This window comes from Colias eurytheme, chromosome 20, assembly GCF_061535395.1.
Source record: "Colias eurytheme isolate Ceu_HAF_F1 chromosome 20, ilColEury1 Martin Lab GWU primary, whole genome shotgun sequence".
Lineage (NCBI taxonomy): Eukaryota > Metazoa > Arthropoda > Insecta > Lepidoptera > Pieridae > Colias > Colias eurytheme.
In genome coordinates, this window is record NC_142999.1 from 5,635,178 (window position 1) to 5,654,569 (window position 19,392).

Consider the following 19,392-nt stretch of genomic DNA (forward strand, 5'->3'; position numbering starts at 1 on the left):
CATTCGTAATACGTAACATATTAGATACATTACTGTTAATAAATTGCATGCGACATTATTTAAATTATTCGTTACGTAACTATACTTGGTTAGCAATAGTTTTTGATTATTGCAACACTTGCATATTTTGACGGTAGAGCCGTATAATAATATAATTGTGATTTGCGAAGCAAATAGTTGAATAAGTTAAAATAAAAAAGTGAAGTCCCGTGTCTTCAAGTGGGGTAAGGGGCGATTTTCTTTAGAGACAAGTAGGTGATCAGCCTGCTGTGACCTGCCCGACCTATTTTTTTTTTCTTCGTCTCCACCGGGAATAGAACCCAGAACTCCTCGTTTCTACGCTCACACCTCAACCACTGTACATACCAAGGAGACGGTCAAATTAAAATAGCTTCCAACTTTTTAATCTTACAAATAATAAGTTTACAAGGTACTTAAGCTTTTACGTGTAAATCTATACGTAATAAGTCTGATATCAGATTATATGAATTAATCAATCAAGTAGGAAGAAATTACGATTCTTGAAATGCCAACATCGGATCCGATTACGGCACCCATTCATTAAACTGTAATCAAGTATTAATTCAGTTTTTACCATGGCGTCTTTATTACGGATACAAAATAACTGGCACGTGTTTATATAAACACAAGTTTATATTTAATAAATAAATAATTTATTAAACACAATTATATAACATTACATTCACTTATTATGTGGTAGAAATTTTCATATGTATTGTTTGCTTCATCGGTTTTATGTTTAAAACAATCGGTTACTTAATATGCAATTGTTGTTGGGAAAAGTCCATAAAAACTATTTTCTATAGGTACATATTATGCATTATATGATTCGATTTCTCGATTCTCAATTTCGTGGATGCAAACAAAAATGCTTTTAATATCTTGAATGTGGTGGTTAAAACCGTATTGATAAAAAAGTATATCAGTGATAAAGTAAGAAAATATATAAAAGTAACGGCTTTGAATGAGTAACTGTAGAGATTTTACTGGTAATAGTTTTCTTGGCAGACTTTCCGGTGCATGATAGAGGCGCTTTCTTTGAAATGTCGTTTCTAAAGTGCTTACTACTGACTTAAAGTTTTTAGCCAGGTTTCATTTTACGTATTACATCTTTATTAGAGCCAACATTAGGTATACTAGCCCCGTAACCTAAAGTTTTTGTATCGAAAGGTTGAAATATTTTATAGGTTTTCCTTTTTGGTTAAATCTGAGTTAGTTGCATAATTCGTAATAGTTTTGCAACGGAGCGTAATTAAAAATATAAAATAAGATGATTGTTAAGTAATCGATTTTAATTATTAAATAATCATACACAGGGCCGGATTTAGGGGAGGGCAAACGGGGCGAAGGCCCAGGGCCCCCACAATAGAGACTTTGGAAAAAAAATCTTTCAAATTCCAACTAGTAAAACTAGTAAACATGTTTTCCTTTGTTATTTTTTTCACTTTTACCTTTACCTACAGGCTACAGCCACATGATTATTTGATTATATTAATCTTAAATATTAACAGAAATCATTGATCTATATTTGTCCACTCTAATCAGGCAATCAGTGAAATATCAAAATCCCAAATGGCCCTGACAAGCACTGGTGTGATGATATGATGCATACAATTTAATTATTAAAATATATTCTAACTTATTTAATAGTAAACTTATTATGTAACTAATAAATTGTAAATGTTATCTTAGCGTTCTTATTTTATTATCCGTGCAAAAATTAACATAAGACAGGTACAGTGTCGCGTGCGGAAATACCTGTTCCTGTCAATCATTGAGGCATTTTTGTTAAACGTCAAACCAGTTTCAATCTGTTGACAGTAGTCATCTGTTCACTGGCATGTGTTCGGAACAGGACTGGCCACCAGGTGACGGATGAAAAAATAAATAAAAAAAAACAAAACAACAGGAAGCGGCGCATGCGCGGTTCACTTTTCACGCGCGGGCGGAGGGTGGCAACATCGACTTAAGCAAGGGTACTGGCCGCGCGCGCTCAGTCAGCTGACGAACGGCGTAGCTATTACACGTCTGTGAATCGACGTCGCGCAGTGACCGCAATCAGTGTTACATCCCTCGTGTTTAATAAAACTACAATGGCAACTTACGCTCAGTTCAAGCACGTCGAACTCTACAAGATCGGTCATGGAAAAAATAGGTGAGTGTTCAACGCTCGATTTTCAGACTTCAGTGGCTGCGCGGATGCTGAATCTGGAGCTTTTCTGTCACGACATCTCTTTGCGGTTTCCATGAATTAAATTTTCTATAGACTGCGGAAAATTTTTGTAAAATATTTGCACTGCGTTTTACCCGTACATTAAAATATTTTGAAACACATAAAATAGATAAAGATGGAAAATGATTTCTTCCTCAAAAATAGAAAAATATATAAATGCATTGTATTTTTTCAATGGTAAAAATTACGATATACATATTATAATAAATAAATATAAATTAAAGAGTACAATATATTTAAATTCAACTCAACATAAACGAAAGAAATTGATCAGTTTGTAGAGTCATGAGTACAATGAACTCGTGTAGGTTTATACGTAGCGCTGAAGCGCTACGCTTGTACGCATTTTCATTTCAGTCCTAGGCTCCTTAGGAAAGCTCTAGAAAGGTTAATGGACAAAGGCGTGAAAATTATAGTCATTACGAGTATGCAAAGGTTGTTGGAGTCTAGTTAATTTTCAGTTGCTAAGGCTGTGTTATTGAAGTTGCTACGAGATTTGAGTACACAATTAAAATTGAGTTTTTCGGTTCTATTTTGGAATGTATGCGAAAATGAAATGAAATTTAAAATAAATATAATATTTAACAATAGTCACATTTGACCCTGTAATTTTTTTGACTATTTGTGTTTATATCATTATACGGAAGTAAAAAGTAAAAATCTACATAAATTCAAATGAACATGGTGAGTCTTACTCACCATTTAACTATATATTTGTTTTTGGATTATATATTTATTCATTTTCTCATTTGTTAACTAACATAAAATAAGAAGAAATCGTTTTTTTTTAAAGTAAACATTATATATGTATAATATGGGATCTACGAAAACGCTTATTGATTAAACGAATGAAGCCTATTCTTTTAAATATATGTAGGTATTATGTTTAAGCTAGGTAATAGCAAGTCTAAGGCTAGATAGAAGGGTAGATTAACGTAGATTAAAGGGGGTTTTTTTTTGGCAGAAAACCTTGGCTGCAGAAAGATTGCGTACTATTTATATAGCAATTCTTAAGTGACTATTCAAAGTAAAATTTGTTAACGTATATTTATATAAATTTTTTACAATTTTTAATTAGGTACTCTAATCTGAGTTGAATCTGAATTTTTAATATTTGTTCATTTAAAAACACATCCGCTCGCTTTTTAAACTAATTTAATTAAAAATGTCAACTTTAATAAAATAAGCTTTAAAACCTACTATAATTTTACCTTAGTTGTCTGTGTATTTAGGTTAAATCTTTTTTGTTGTTCATACAATGCATTTAAACTCCACAATTTTGAGAAAGAATAACCTAAAAAAAATTATCTTAATTATAAACGTTATAATCTACAAAATGAATTAATTATTACAATAGCAGTGATTTCAATGTACGAGTAAATCATGTATAACAACAATTTTGGCACAAACTAAAAATGTTTCAAATCGCGTGCCAGTTTTCACATTAGCATAAGCAAAGCAATGTTAAATAAGTTAACCGTAGACAGACGCAGGGGTTTGGCTTATTATATTACATGTTCTACGGCCTTGCCGCCCTTTGATGCTTAATTAGTCTTATTTATTTTTAGTTTGAAGCTATAATTACTGGTTGTATTTTAGAAATCCTTAAATCCAATTCAAGAGCACTTTTTGCATAAAGAACTCTTGTTTGGAGATTTATGATCGACAATAGTTTATATCCTTTTTAAATGTTGTATAAATTACGTTTAAGTTTTACCCCCATAATAAGGGACATTAAAAATCCCATAAAATAGAGAGGAACAAATTACGGGACAGAGGTGTAGTTACAATGTTCACTTTGATGGTGATCGGTGTTGTGACATTTACCTTAATGAGCCGTCGTTAACGTCAAATTGATGATAATCTGTGGCTGTATATTGATACCGATAAGTTTATTAGTCTGTGATCATTCTGTGATGCAGTTATTCACGAAAGGATTCGATGACAGTAATTTGCAAAAAAAGCGGGGAAATTTTATTTACTGTCACTTTTTTTTCATACAACAAAAGATGTTTTGGCCTCTTAATATTATTCTTTTTCCTTTAGATTTCTCAGCAATATAGTTTGTCCTTAAATGATATCTACTATGCAAAAATATTATTTATTTTTATTTTTAATCCAATTGAATTAAATCAATACATTGATATAAATAACCGAATCTTAATGATTTCACAGACAATTCTTTATTGGTATTTTCTGTTAACATCTTACTTTAGATATAAAAAGATCCTACGAGATTACGTAGTAATAACATGCATTTCTTTTCATCGGTATCCACTTAATAGCCGTAAAAAGGTGTTCTCGGAATAGTTCTGTAAGTTAGAAGCGTTCCAGAGCATGAACGTTGCGCGTTTCAATCGTTAGAGAACATTTTTGAAGACTATAAAGTTTACATGTGGTTTACATGCTTCTCGGGAACGCTGCAATTCTTATTCTTGTTAGCTAAGTGCTTAATTATACACTTTTACATCGGTTAATTATTACCATAAATCATTTTTAGGAAAGGGACATTCTTTGTGATGATTTAATCATTATTATGATATGTAATTTCTTACAGAAAATCTTATTTTTTATTTATAGTGGATAGAACATAATATGAAACATTTTACGACAACTTAAATTGACTCTAAATATTCCTTGTATCCATATATAAATGAGTTATAAAAGGAAACAGGATAATTTAATGCGTATTGCAATTTGAAAAGATAAATTTTGGTTTATGTCGTGACTCGTGACGTAATTATTTTATCTTTGAGGAAGGAATAACTCGGATTTATGTGAATGTTTTAGTCAAATCTAATTTATCGAATAGGGATTTTTTATTTATTTGTATATATAATATTTTCAGTTCATTGTGTATCTACTATCTATAAATATAGAGCGACATACATTTCTATCCGAAATCTCAATAATTATTTTATAATTAAAAAACATTTCTTGTTAGTTACTATTTTTATGTATTTATTTCAATGTTTTTGTGTAATACAAAGAAACACATTTGTGTACCTAGTACAAATGTGTTTCTTTGAAAAAAATATATGTCCAGTAGGTAACTTTACTTTTAATTGATGGGTAAAAGTCACCTTCCGTATGATTAATGATTAGGATAAATCCATACACATTACACAGTGGAATAATAAGTTATCCAGACTTATGAATAATTTCACTGCGGATTAATATATAGCATAATCACAGAATACATAATAGTAGCTAAACGCTACAGAACGGACACTCTCCGCCTCCCGCCAAAATTAAACTTACCTCACCCCCGCGCGATCAGACATAAAATGGGCCATATTTTTCTGCAAGGACGATACGCAAAGAAGATTGACAACATTAATCAAATTGACTTAAAGTAATTTTATTATTTTGGATTTGTGATTATCGTTTTTCGTAGAAAATGGTTAGATATTGTGCTGTTTACGGATGTATTTCATCAGAAAAACGCGAATTTTTTTTTACGCTAGTCACAAATGTGCCAACCATAAAGCGTTAACACACACATTTGCAGTCTCTACAGTGTGACTGTCAAAACGATCATTTTGTATGGAGTGTCCGGGGTGTGGCATAATGTAAAAAATATTCTGAATCGCAAGGTCATTGTTTGCGTGCCATTCGCAAAATAGTTATGTGATTTCCATTTAAATGCCGCATTACATTACGACTGTACTAAAACAAGGGAATTACGAATGGCATGCTTGTAACAAGATTCAGAAGGGTGACTTTGATTTAATATGCCTATGTAAAATTACTAGTCATATTTTTATGCTCTGTGGCATGAAATGTTACAGTATTGATTCACGAAACGAGTGAACCCAGGTTTTTGTGATTGAAAATATCAAAATATAACTACTTTTAGGTTTCATGTCCTTAATTCGCTCATTTTATGTAAACAGAATTGTTCCATGCACTTAAACTGATCAGTCCCTACAGGCTTTTCTAGAGCTGGTGTCACATTACGCAATACTAAGATAATGCTCATTGCGTGAATATTGTGCGACTTCTAAACTCTACTTATACAAGATTATTATTCATATTAACCATAAGTAAATCTTTAAAATGGATTTGTGTGCTATACCGTGATAGTGTGAATATGATAGTTACCTATTCTTTAAATATAAATCTATAATATAAGGCCTGGACACCAAATCCAAAGTCTGATTTTCCGTAAGTGCAATATTTATTAACAGGAAATTTTGTTGCTATATTTAATAAATTAAACAAAGTAATAATTTGCGTCTAAATACATATAGATATAATAAAATCTAGCCTATGTCACTTGGTATCTGGCAATTTATATGTACATAGTTTATTTGTAACAGATTTAAAAAAATACCTACTGGATTTATTGTGAATAGACTATAGACTAATAATAATCCTTATTATTCCAAACAAAATGTACAAAAATAAAAATAATATGTATGTTTTCAACTTTTCATAGACAGGAAAATGACAGTGCAAATTTATTGTGAGCTAAAATTTCAATATCAATATTGAAATCTCAAAGCCATCATCGATTTGAAAGTTTATCGCGCTATTTGTGTGGTATGAACATTGACATCGTTCAGTAGTCGATTTGTAAAACTTTATCGATTTCCATTTCGCCACGCTCCATTGGACTCTGTAGATATTTTATCGATACCATCGATTTTATTATTACCGTCGATAAGTTATTGATGCATCTTGTGGATAAATTGCAGTCAATTTTGTTGAAGCTGAACGACTTAATTTTTGCCATCGTTTATTGGACTGGTTCTTGTTCACTGCCTAATGAAGCTTAAGTTTTTTATGCAATATTTGCTCTACTTTAATGCGCATTTTATCATATAAATTAATTACACGATTTCTGGTGTTATTTAAAACTAGCGGTCCGCCCCGGCTTCGCCCGTGGTACATATTTACGTTTTCTCTACATAAGAACTATCCCCGTTCTTCAAGGAATATAATAAAAAAAGAATTATCGAAATCGGTTCAGCCGTTCACACGTGATGTCGAGACAACGCGAAACGGGTTTCATTTTTATATATATTTAAAACTAGCTTTCCGCCCGCGTCTTCGCCCGCGTTTTCAAAGAAAAACCCGTTCCCGTAGGATTTCCGGGATAAAACCTATCCTATGACCTTTCTCGGGTATCAAAATATCTCTATACCAAAATTCAGTAGTTGGTTCAGTAGTTTAGGCGTGATTGAGTAACAGACAGACAGACAGAGTTACTTTCGCATTTATAATATTAGTATGGATTATAGCGAATTTCCATCAAGAAGAAAGAGATAGTGTCGTAGCATATTAAATACGTGGCTTAGTTTTTAGGTCGGACTTTGAGTCTAGGTATATTTTATAAAACTTTAACGAATATCCAATGTTAATTCTGAACGAGGAATGCTGTTTATTTATTAACCTATTTATTTAACAATTTTATGTACATGTATAAAGATTAATGATAATTATTTGAATATTATTTAAATTTAATAATTCTGATTGAAACTTTTATAATTTAAACGATATTTATGAAAAAACACTACCTGTTTGACTGATTAATGCGCTCTTCAGTAACTATTTTGATAACAGTTATAAAATAAAACTAACAGCGGGTTGCAAATATATTTTTTTTATAAAAATGATATACTGCACTAATATTTTTTGCAAGTCGTATCGATATAGATGCGACGTTTGCGACACGATCGCGATGACGGACGGAGCGCAACGCGCGGTCCGTTATGCGCCTGTTTTTATCTGCCCGCGATTATCGCTTCACCGTTATAGACGTGGATAGACCGCACGCGCTCATCTGCCTTCTTAGGCTGTTTACACACCAGGCGATAGATGTGAGATTTTATTTGTGCGCGTCTGTAAAAATTGAACGACTAACTATATACTGTAAAGAAGTTAGACCATTGTTAAAAATCGTTAATATTGTTCAGTATGAAAGTAGTAGTAAATCAGCAGTAAACTCAACAGAAAACAAAATAAATGCGAATTTTAATTATTTTAGTACATCTTTATCATATTTAATCTATATTTAGGACTGTTTTTAGGTTTATTTTAATTTGAAGTGCGATGAACATAAATCCGTAACATAAAGACCAATTAAAAGTTTTGCTTATTTAAAGTTTAGCTTGTTCATGTCGTTGTAAATTAATCGGACATAAAAATAAATGCTATAATTTTGCGGCGTAAAAGTTATTTCACTAAATGTTCCAACGTTTCTATATTAATATAATTGCTACGTTCGCGTTGTGTAAATAGCTCTTGTATGCAATTTTGTTTCAATTACACTTTTATAGCGATCATATCTATAAATGGAAAGTGTATGATTACAGTTTACCTCTACATGGAACTTATTAGCAAATACTTGCTGTATTTTTTTAAACTTTTACTGAAATTTCCACTCTACTTAACAACTCTTTTTATACGACTTATCACTTATCATCAAAACAATATTACACTGGTGTCTTTCTATCATTATTGTATTACTCTGCGACTTCATTTCATAAAGCGTGAGACGGTTTGTATGTAACTTGACACTATTGCTTGATGATTTTACTAGAAGTAAAAGAAGTAAGAAATATATGATCGAATATGAAGAATATAAATTAGAGTATAGAATAGAGCTTTTTAAATTTTTAATCGTAAATTGTACAATAAATTCTAAACTTGTTCCTCATTCTATAAAATAATAAGGATTTTCTACTCTATATAATTATTGAAAGTAAGGTTGTTTTGAGTCTGGAATTACAAGAGATACGATCCAAGAGAGGATAGCACAATATGTAATTGCGGTAGTAATTAAACAGCCTCACTCTAATTACTAAATATACCGTTGCTATCCTGAAAGCTTGTAAGAGCTACTCTCGATAAATACTCCAGCTATTGGTTATATCGAGCGATCAGTACTCTTCTTTATTTATAGCCCACGATAAATATATCGTTGTATGAAATATCATCGGACGGTAACAAGAAGCGATACAGCAAGAATGATTTACAGGCCACGATTGTAATTTTCGATCAAATGTAACCTATAGTTACGTGGAGTTCATGTACTTGAGTAATTTATAATACGACAGCGAAATGCTTACAGTAATAGATTTATTTAGAACATTTCAATTTGCGAATGGGGAAAGTTGTGGTATTCATTCAGAATTAATGGTATTATTATACGATTTTTTTCATCAAAAATGTAAGGAAAGTCAATTTAACCATGTTTGTCTTCCCAATAAATCAAATTCTTAAGTTTCCAATTGATATAAGCGTAATTAAACATAGTGGCTTCTAAATCAACAGCACAATATTCCAGAAGAAGAAAAATATTTGACAAGAAATTATATACTTGAGCAAACAATTCGAGCAATTACGCTCGGCACGTGGTGTGTTACACGTGGTGTTAATTTGTCAACATATTATGGTGAGAGAGAGATTCCAACAAATATTTATCATGTCGAGTGAACCTCCATCAGCCGTGATTGAGTTAGAGGTGTTCAACTCGATCATTTCAAAGTTATTCGTCTTCATTGGGTGCTCGTTGATGCAACGACGGTCGGAATTTGGACAAAAACTCTGAGAGGGAAAGTGGCTTGGTGTAACGGGTGAAGACAGTCGTGACCAATGTCCGGAGCGCGTGCAACCTGCGAGTACACTCTGTATGTGAAAACAGGTGTAATTAGGGACGGTAATGGGATTTTAGATAGACGATAAGGTGGGGCATGTTGGATACTTAATGCAGAGATGTGAACATAATGGAAGGTAACAAAATATGTTTTTACATATTTTTATTATAAGAGGGACGAGTCGGAAAGAAATAGAATCCGGATTGATTTTCATTGCATATGATGTTTCTTATTTAAATCCTTGTTGAATAGCATATTGTGGAATAAACTAAATGACCATAAAAATAAATTACACCAGAAATTAATACTTTAAAAGTTTTTATTGTTTATGGGAATTATGGGAGCTTTACTCCTGCGGCTTTAAAACTATATCTTGAACATCGGGACAGCTGGACAATTTCGAATGTCTGTATAAATAAATACAACGTATTGAAGCTTGCTTTGATGACCATGAGTCAATAAATACTCTTGGAAAAAACAATATTGTAAATGGAATAAACTCACGTAGAATCGTAAATTAATATTTTTTGCAGCAAAGATTTTATTTTCATTTTGCAATTTTTTTAAACTTTCCTCATGTGCCATAAAAATAATGATTCATATTTGTACAGCTTTTATCTTATCGTTTCCCATATTGCATATTCGCATAGTATCCTTTTTTTTTTTTTTTATAGTGGGGAAATCTTCCAAAGATACCCACGGCCCCCGGGGAAGGAGCCGTGGGTTATGTCGGATTCTTACCGACTAAAACCCCACTGTGTTCCGTCGAGCCGCTTTAATGATGGGGCCGCGGGTATTTGTTAGAATTCTTCCGCGACCCCCTCGGCGGCAGCCCATCTCCAGGCCAGGCGCAAGCCAAGAACAGGAAAGGTAGTTTGCCTGCTCTTCCCTCCCGTTTCGCATAGTATCCTGACCGTTATTAGTCATATGCCTGTTAATTCAATTGACGGGTGTTTTATCTGTTGTAGTACCTAAAATATACAAACGAAATGAATATCTATGTATTCATTTTACTATATTACTGTCACTAGTATTTTAGCAGAGGAAACTTGCGCATTTCCACGTTAAAGTTGTAAATTATATCAATAGAGATTTGGACATGTGGCGCATTATATTCCTAGGTGAGATGTAACACCTCGTTTGTTAACAGTCTTTGTCTTGATGATGAGTATTCGCAAATGCGTATTGTATGGAAATGTCACTATGACATTTTATCTTAGAACATGTGGTAATCATCAAGGGCTGGTACATCTTTCCAGTTTCCTTGATTGAGTTTAAACTGCATCAAAGATTACACGTTATATTTAATTCTTACTGAGTAAAATAAAATCTATAGATTTTTGGACGAGAGTTATGAAGATTTGCATTATAATTTTTATTTTCAGTTTTAGTTTCTTGTTTGCTTACTGCAAGTGTGTACTAGAAAAAGTAACGAGGTAAACATTAATTTGCAGAGGCGCGTTTCAAATTACTTAGCTGGGTCAATTGCATCTAGGTGTGAATTTTATGCTCTACTTCAATATTTAGAAACGTTTTATATACAATTTATATTTACATTAACTAGATGTTAATAAGTACATATATTAAAATGTTAATGTTAATAATATTACTGATTACGACTCTTTAATTTTTTGTTTCATTATTCTGAAATAATATACTCTTAAATCGTAGCTGTAGGTCAGAACAACTAAAAATTGTTAACGAATTGATTTATTTTAACTGCATGTGTGGTGTTTTAAGAAATTTTTTAATCGCTTCTAATAATTGTTAAATTGCGCAACTTCCTATTTCGAATTGTCCGTGGGTAATAAAATTTCTACGCTTCAGAACAATTACGAAAAAGTGTTGGAGATATGGTAGAATAGTACATGTAGACCAGACTCTCAGTGGAGTTTCGTTTGCAAAAATCGCGGACCTAAATCTGACTTCTGATATATATTGTATAGATCCCAGACATCCTATAGACAGATATTGCCAACCAGTTTTGTGGTCCCCCTGCCCGCACCCCGGTAATTAAATATGGCATACAAAGAAAAAAATAAAAATTTCCAAAACATGCCGTGTGGGGTATCAAATGAAAGAGCTTATTGAGTAGATCACGAATATATAGCATACTATATACATTTCTTACACTTTCTCTAAGATTTTTTAGAAAATTTACGAAAATGGTCCATTTTTGAGTTAACTTTAAACCACTATAGATTGAAAACTCATGAATATATTTTTTAAATTATTATTTTAAATAATTAACAATAGTCCATTGTTTACGATTCAATATTTCGTACAGTGAAATAATTGCATGGGGGAGTGGGGGGAGCATTCAAAGATGGCGAGTATATTTTCAAGTTCATATAGTACATATATAGTTATTTTCATCAAATCCACCACATAGCTCACTTATATTATATTACGAACTAATGAATCATAAACAATGGACTGTTGTTAATTATTTAAAATAATAATTTAAAAAATATATTCATGAGTTTTCAATCTATAGTGGTTTAAAGTTAACTCAAAAATGGACCATTTTCGTAAATTTTCTAAAAAATCTCTGAGAAAGTGTAAGAAATGTATATAGTATGCTATATATTCGTGATCTACTCAATAAGCTCTTTCATTTGATACCCCACACGGCATGTTTTGGAAATTTTTATTTTTTTCTTTGTATGCCATATTTAATTACCGGGGTGCGGGCAGGGGGACCACAAAACTGGTTGGCAACATCTGTCTATAGGATGTCTGGGATCTATACAATATATATCAGAAGTCAGATTTAGGTCCGCGATTTTTGCAAACGAACATCTCCTTGGAGCCTGCTCTAATGATAGAACTTAGAACGGATACCTATATGAACATTTAATTGAATTCAAAATAAATTTAGTATATTTAGTGTACGTTCTTGCATACCTACATCTCATAAATTTTATACAATTAAATAGGCCAAGACGTTCAATGCAACATAACTTTTCAATTTCTCACAAATAAATACTGAAAGCTACAATTTACTGGCATAATAACATATTTGCAATCATAAATCTTTAGACCATTGCTCGAATACATTATTTGATTTATCATATCGCCTCTTTATAAGGCATCTTCGTGCAAATATATATGTAAGAGTACAGTTATTGTTATGCGCTACTTTCTCATGCGTTCTCCGTCTAATATAAAATGCAGCTGTGAGCAAATTTTTATGAAAATTTACGCAGCTCGGTGGAGCGTCGCCTCGAGAGAGTATATTCACGCACAATTAAAATAGGCGTACGTTGTTACTTGTTACCACAGTATTAGTTATGCATGATGCGCTTGGATGTAGGTTTAAATTCTTATTTGATTTATATCGCTCTAGAGAGTTCTGTGTTCGGGAAAATTTGTTGCTGTTACCACGTGAAATGGAAAACTTTCTAGAAAAATATATGGCTTTGAAGCCACTATAAACATGTTGTGTGACATGTCAAAAATATTTAATGATAGATCGTACCTATTCTACGAGATTAGCGAAAGGTAAAATATTATATCGGAAAACATAATATACGATGCTGATCGCATCAGAAGTAACCTAATCTCATGAACATTAAGCCATTTATAATCTTATGTACGTGTCAGGAATAGATAAAAAAACACTTTCACTGTAACTGCACTTTGAAAAGATTCACAGGCTTTATTTATTCTCGAGTATAATCATTTTGGAGTAAAATTATGTGGATAAGTAGCGAAGTAATGGATTCATTTTTGCTTCGTCATTGATTGCCAATTGTGGTCAAGCAGATTTTTTTTGATTTCACTTTCACGTTGCGTAGTTCTTTGTCCATTCTGTGTAATTGCAATTTAAATGTCAGAAATTATGTATTAGATTATCATTTTATGTTTACGTTCGAAAGTCTCGGCTATCGATATTACAATCTGATTCTTTTGAATGTCACTGTGTGGAAATCGATCATTTACTTGTGTATTGAGCATGATTTATGTGAAGTGGTAATAAAAGCTCCATTTGAAATCATACGTTCTACATACTCTCTACAAAGCTTGCGATAAGCGTAGAATTTAAATTTATTACGTGGTATAGTGTTGTTTATGTTGATGATTATTATCACACAATCTTTTCGTTAAAATGAAAAGGACGTAGATATATCCAAACTTTGCACTTATTAAACTGGAACTCTAAATAAACTAAGTGTTATTATAGCTATTACAGTGAACGAGTAAAGTATCGATGATAGCTCAACTATCTGTGGGCGTCTTGTAGAAAATTGAGCATTACAGTTGAGTAAAATTAAAGGAAGATCGTTAGGTTATACCATAAAAGTACGGAATAGTGTAGCGTGTGGGATGGTTTAACTAGCTCTTTAGCCCACACTACGCGTTTATTCCTATAATAATTCTTTGGAAATGGCTTTGTTTACCTTTTTTGGATCTAATTTTATTAAAACTGCTTGATATACAGGGTGTTTTGCACATGGACCGACATGATTTTTTGGGGGGTGGGGGGGGTCATGTGCTATTCTCCCCCGTGAGACCCAATACCCTAAGTCTCACGGTAGTCTAGATATGTTTTTTTTTAATTTTTTTGAAATCTACGCGAAATCTTGCCTTTAAATCGTCCTAACTTTTTTGTTTGTGGTTATAATACCACAAAACAAAGTATGCTTGTATTTTACAATGTTTTCTTATTCTAAATAAATCATTACATGTTACAATTGATATCCACAAAAAAACTTCTGAGCTTTCAAAGTGGTAAATCGGTGTAAATGTTATGAAAAGTGACAACTTATCAATTCATTTAAAAAAAAACTAAAGTTCATTTTGAATTTAGCTTTTTTTTAAAAAGTTCTTTACTTATTACCCTTTCTAACGATATGCTACATGACAGAAATAATACATCAGGGGTCGACCTAAGAGATATTTTGTTGCTAGGGTCAAGATAATGAAAATACGTTTTTTTATGTTAAGTTGTTTTTATTAAATAGCAAATTTTAGCCATGAAGGCATAGCAGATTTGCTATGCCTTCATGGCTAAAATTTGATCGCTTCTCGGCCTTTTGGCTAAGATCAAAGTGTAGTATCTGTTCTTTTCAGCTTAATATTATCTTGACCCTAGCAACAAAATATCTCTTAGGTCGACCCCTGATGTATTATTTCTGTAATGTAGCATATCGTTAGAAAGGGTAATAAGTAAAGAACTTTTTAAAAAAAAGCTAAATTCAAAATGAACTTTAGTTTTTTTTTAAATGAATTGATAAGTTGTCAATTTTCATAACATTTACACCGATTTACCACTTTGAAAGCTCAGAAGTTTTTTTGTAGATATCAATTGTAACATGTAATGATTTATTTAGAATAAGAAAACATTTTAGAATACAAGCATACCTTGTTTTGTTGTATTATAACCACAAACAAAAAAGTTAGGACGATTTAAAGGCAATATTTCGCGTAGATTTCAAAAAAATTAAAAAAAACATATCTAGACTACCGTGAGACTTAGGGTATTGGGTCTCACGGGGGAGAATAGCACATGACCCCCCCCACCCCCCAAAAAATCATGTCGGTCCATGTGCAAAACACCCTGTATAGACGTACTGTCTCATTGAAATTATTTTTTTATATCTTCTAGACATTTTTTATTTGGCTATGTATAACAATAGAAACTGCACATGTAAAACTTAGTACGTATCGGGATTCGTACATTACCCCAAGTGAAATTAGCAAGCCATTCATTTCGGGAAGGGGAACTAATGACTAGAGTCTAGGCTCTTGAGATGGCTTTGATCATCCGCTAGAAGTATTAGAAATGACGCAATGCGTCATGCCAAGCTTTCATTGGGATTCTAACGTGCTAAACCTATAATAGAGATCTAGGTTTATTGGCTCATTGAGTGCGAACGTAATGAGGTATTGCAATGCGACGTGACACAAGTGTAAGTACACTAATCATCGCTAATGCTCTAATTATAGGGTCATTTGTTTTGGCCGCAGATTAAATCAAGACAAGAACTGCCATAGACGATAAAAAATAAATTAAAAAGATATTCGCATGTTTTAGTAATAGAGGTTGTCATTTTAATCTATAGTTCATATCAAATTCATCCCTAATGAGTCCTTTGTAGACTGTAGTGTTGTTGGGGATTCGGGGAGGGATGCAAAATTTGGGGTTGGAAGAGTTGATTATACTTGGTATATTGTAGTAACTACATCTATCTTGGAATATTTAATGATCAGAAATCTATCAAGTACGAAGTATAGTTATAGTGAGTTAGGTCCGAGGTAATCCCAGATTGTCCCATTGTCTTGAAAAAGATGAAAATACGACTATTTCTGATCATTTAAAGGGGAGCCAGATTTTCGAATGTTATTCATGAGCTTTCATTATTTCGCAGGATGAAAGGGTCTTTCACAGGGTGTTATGTAGCCCGCGGCGTGGGCAATGTTTGTTTAAAAAGCCTGTCTGCTATTTTAAGCCCTATCTATTGTTTCGCGAGGCGCGCCTACAACAATACTACATTGTTCCGTTACGCTTCAATGAATGATTTTTGTTGATTTTTATAATTGTACGTACGTGTATGTCTTTGTTTATGACACGGTAATTGACGGGAATGAAACGTTTTTACGACGCGGCGACTTGATTGGGGACGAGGTTAATAAAACCTTTGTTTGCCGCTTGTTTATGGATTTTGATTAACGAATAGAAAGGTATAATTAATTTATGTGCCTATACTCTATAGTGTCCGGTTAAAGTATTTATAGACACACAAAGTCGTAGGTTCATGTAATAATTTTGCTTTATAAGCGTATAATGCATGTTTTAGAAGTGAAAACATTTAATATTAAACGCATTGCAGACATGCCGAGTCATTGAAATATTAGACCGTAAGTGTGTATGTTGAACTCTTCTTGAAAACGGAATTCTTACGTTAGTTTTTTTATCGACCTGAATCACGAGTTTGCTTAAGGAGTTTCTTATTGAGATAGATCCGGCAATATTAATTTGGTATATTAAATTAAATAGATATGAATGGAAGGCCTTTATTCAGAACTATCGTATGAAAATCTGTTTCTTTTAATACATTTGGTACTAACATCTTGAAGATGATGCTTTAGATAAAGTATCCCGCAATCAAAGCATTAACGGTGATTTACAAGTAAAAATAACTACAATAAAAGGATTATATGATACGCTTCGTGGTTCGAGGCGTTGACTTGCCGATCTCAAGATGGTTATCTCAAGCTCAGAACGGAAGGAGACCATTATTACCTTCAGCAAATATCGTCTCAAATCAATGCATCAGCATCACATTAAATCAAAAGTACATGCTCCTTCCGCTTATTGTTTGATTTGCGATCGCCATTGTTTGAAGAATTGCGCATTCCGAATTTGACGGTTGGAAATCTATCTTTGAGTTTCATCTGAAGAAGGGTCACTTATCCGTGTGTTTTTATTATTTATTTTTCTTATAATTTTTTCTCTCGTTATTTTAATTTTTTTGAAAGACATTATTCGCAATATAGGTACCTTGTTTTCGAGTTTATTAGGGAATTAATATACAGTAACTAAATGTTCTGTAAATTGTGTAGTTACTTTTGTTCATCAACAAGTTGCAGGAGTCGTTAAGGAAGTAATATCATTTTATGTAGATATAAATATAGTTGTCAATTAAATTTATTTACGTATTAATTTAATTTTATTGTAATGTGAATTATAATTACTATTTACAGTTATAGAGACCCACAAGCACTGGGTAATGAATTAATTTAGCACTTAATTATTATTAATGAATTAACCATAATGTTGCTAGTGTATGATGATCTCTTCTATTATTTTAAGAAGTAGATAGTATCATAATGTTTGTGAAAGTAAAATCTACGCTTAGATTTTTAAAATTTAAATGCAATGCAAATTTAAAACTTAAATAGAAGTATACTGATTTGTTCAAGATAAAGGGAAAGAGAAAACGCCCTTTAACCTGTTATGAAATACATGTGTTTCTTTTGTTTAAATTTTAATATTTTAACTCATTTTGTTTTCTTTTTGCAGGTAAGCAATATTTATGGTGACACACTTATAAGAAGCATAGAATTTGTATTCGAGTAAGTAGATATTTATTAAGCAGAATAAGAAGGTATAATTCTTCGTTTTATATGCGTCCTTAGTGATTCAACTTATCTGTTAATTAATGAGTATACAGTATACTGCCCATTTAATTTAAATTCAATTGCCTTCGGATTTACCTATCTGAAAAGGTTTTGCATTGGACTATATATCTCTCAGAAACAAGAGACATTTAGGAGGACCCGTAGACAAATGGAGGATATAAATAAAAGTTTATTTAAATACATTTATGGAGGAAATTGCCGTGTTGTTACAGTCGGGGCTGTAATGAAAATTAATGACTGAGACGCCATCTGTGTAGCTCCACTGTTATTAATAGATCTTCTATTTAACCGGCGTCTGCTCTTTTGTTAAGGTTTCATTGAATTTTTATAAATGCAAACAATTTCATAGCACATTTTAATAGCGGTACTTTCTTTCATGTAATTATGAAGTAAAAGTTTTTAATTAATGATCTTAGTGGTTTATTTAAAAGCGTGTATTATGCGCCTCTACCGTTTCTAAATTATTGTCTACAATAATGATAACTGCACTTTTAGAAAAGCATCCGATTATCAGATTTCATCCAAGCAAGGATTCAGAGAATAATTCTAAAATTGTGGTCAAAATCAGCTTGCAAATGGCAAATCCATTATACATTCCCTCTTGAACTTCGAAATTTATTTCGAAGATAGTGGAATGTTCAGTCTTTATTTATCACTTTACTTTTAAGAAATAATGAGCTTGTAATGAAATTATTACAATGATCCGATCCCTTGATAAAGGCAATATTATATCTCAACTTAAAGGGATACTCAAATATTATAACAAGTTTTTTTTGCAAAAATAAAACAAATTAATTGTTTATGATTGGAAATCGTTGTTTTACGTTTCTTCTCTATTTTTCTCTCCCAGATTTACGGGCATTACTGAACAATCCCGTCCGATTAGGGCCCTTCTGGCCTCCTCCACTCAAGCGACAGCTCAAGCCGAGGTTCGTGGTCCCCGTCAAGGGGGGACGCCCTTGTGCATGTCGCTACCAGGGTGAACCTTCAGTTCACCCCCGCGTCCGCGTTAAAATGTAGAAGCCCTTCTGGCTAACATCAATGTTACAGACACTACACAAAAAAAAAAAATACTGAACAATTTAAGAACTTTGCTCAAACAAAAACAGATTCGTGTTTCTAAACTGGTATTATCTGATGCGATTATATGATACGATACATTGTTTGAATAAATCTCTCGAACAATTTCATTATCGGCCCGGTCGAGAGTAGGTAATGTATGTAAATATGTGAATATGGTAATTGTTATCGACTGGTGCTCTACTTTTGGGGATTATGATCGATATAATTTCTAATTCTATTGTGTGTGTAATGTGTATATTTAGGTTTGTTACACATTTAAGGTTTATTTTCTTTGCATTTGAATGTATTAGATATGCATGAACA

The 19,392-nt window shown here is 32.4% G+C and overlaps 1 protein-coding gene and 1 pseudogene across 2 annotated transcripts in view; both read left to right on the forward strand.

The window, feature by feature from the left end:
- Positions 1-19,392, forward strand: part of Jupiter (microtubule-associated protein Jupiter) — a 105,629-nt gene that overhangs the window by 57,761 nt on the left and 28,476 nt on the right. The window contains exon 1 of one of the 2 annotated variants that reach the window (XM_090113591.1): positions 1,996-2,176. The exons of the other annotated variant lie outside the window; for it this stretch is intronic. Coding sequence (XP_089969717.1) covers positions 2,115-2,176 — 62 coding nt within the window. The 5' untranslated portion in view covers positions 1,996-2,114. Of the gene's footprint in view, positions 1-1,995; positions 2,177-19,392 lie in introns of those variants that run through there. 2 annotated transcript variants of the gene reach the window in all.
- LOC149899683 (U2 spliceosomal RNA) lies at positions 14,882-15,043 on the forward strand (annotated as a pseudogene).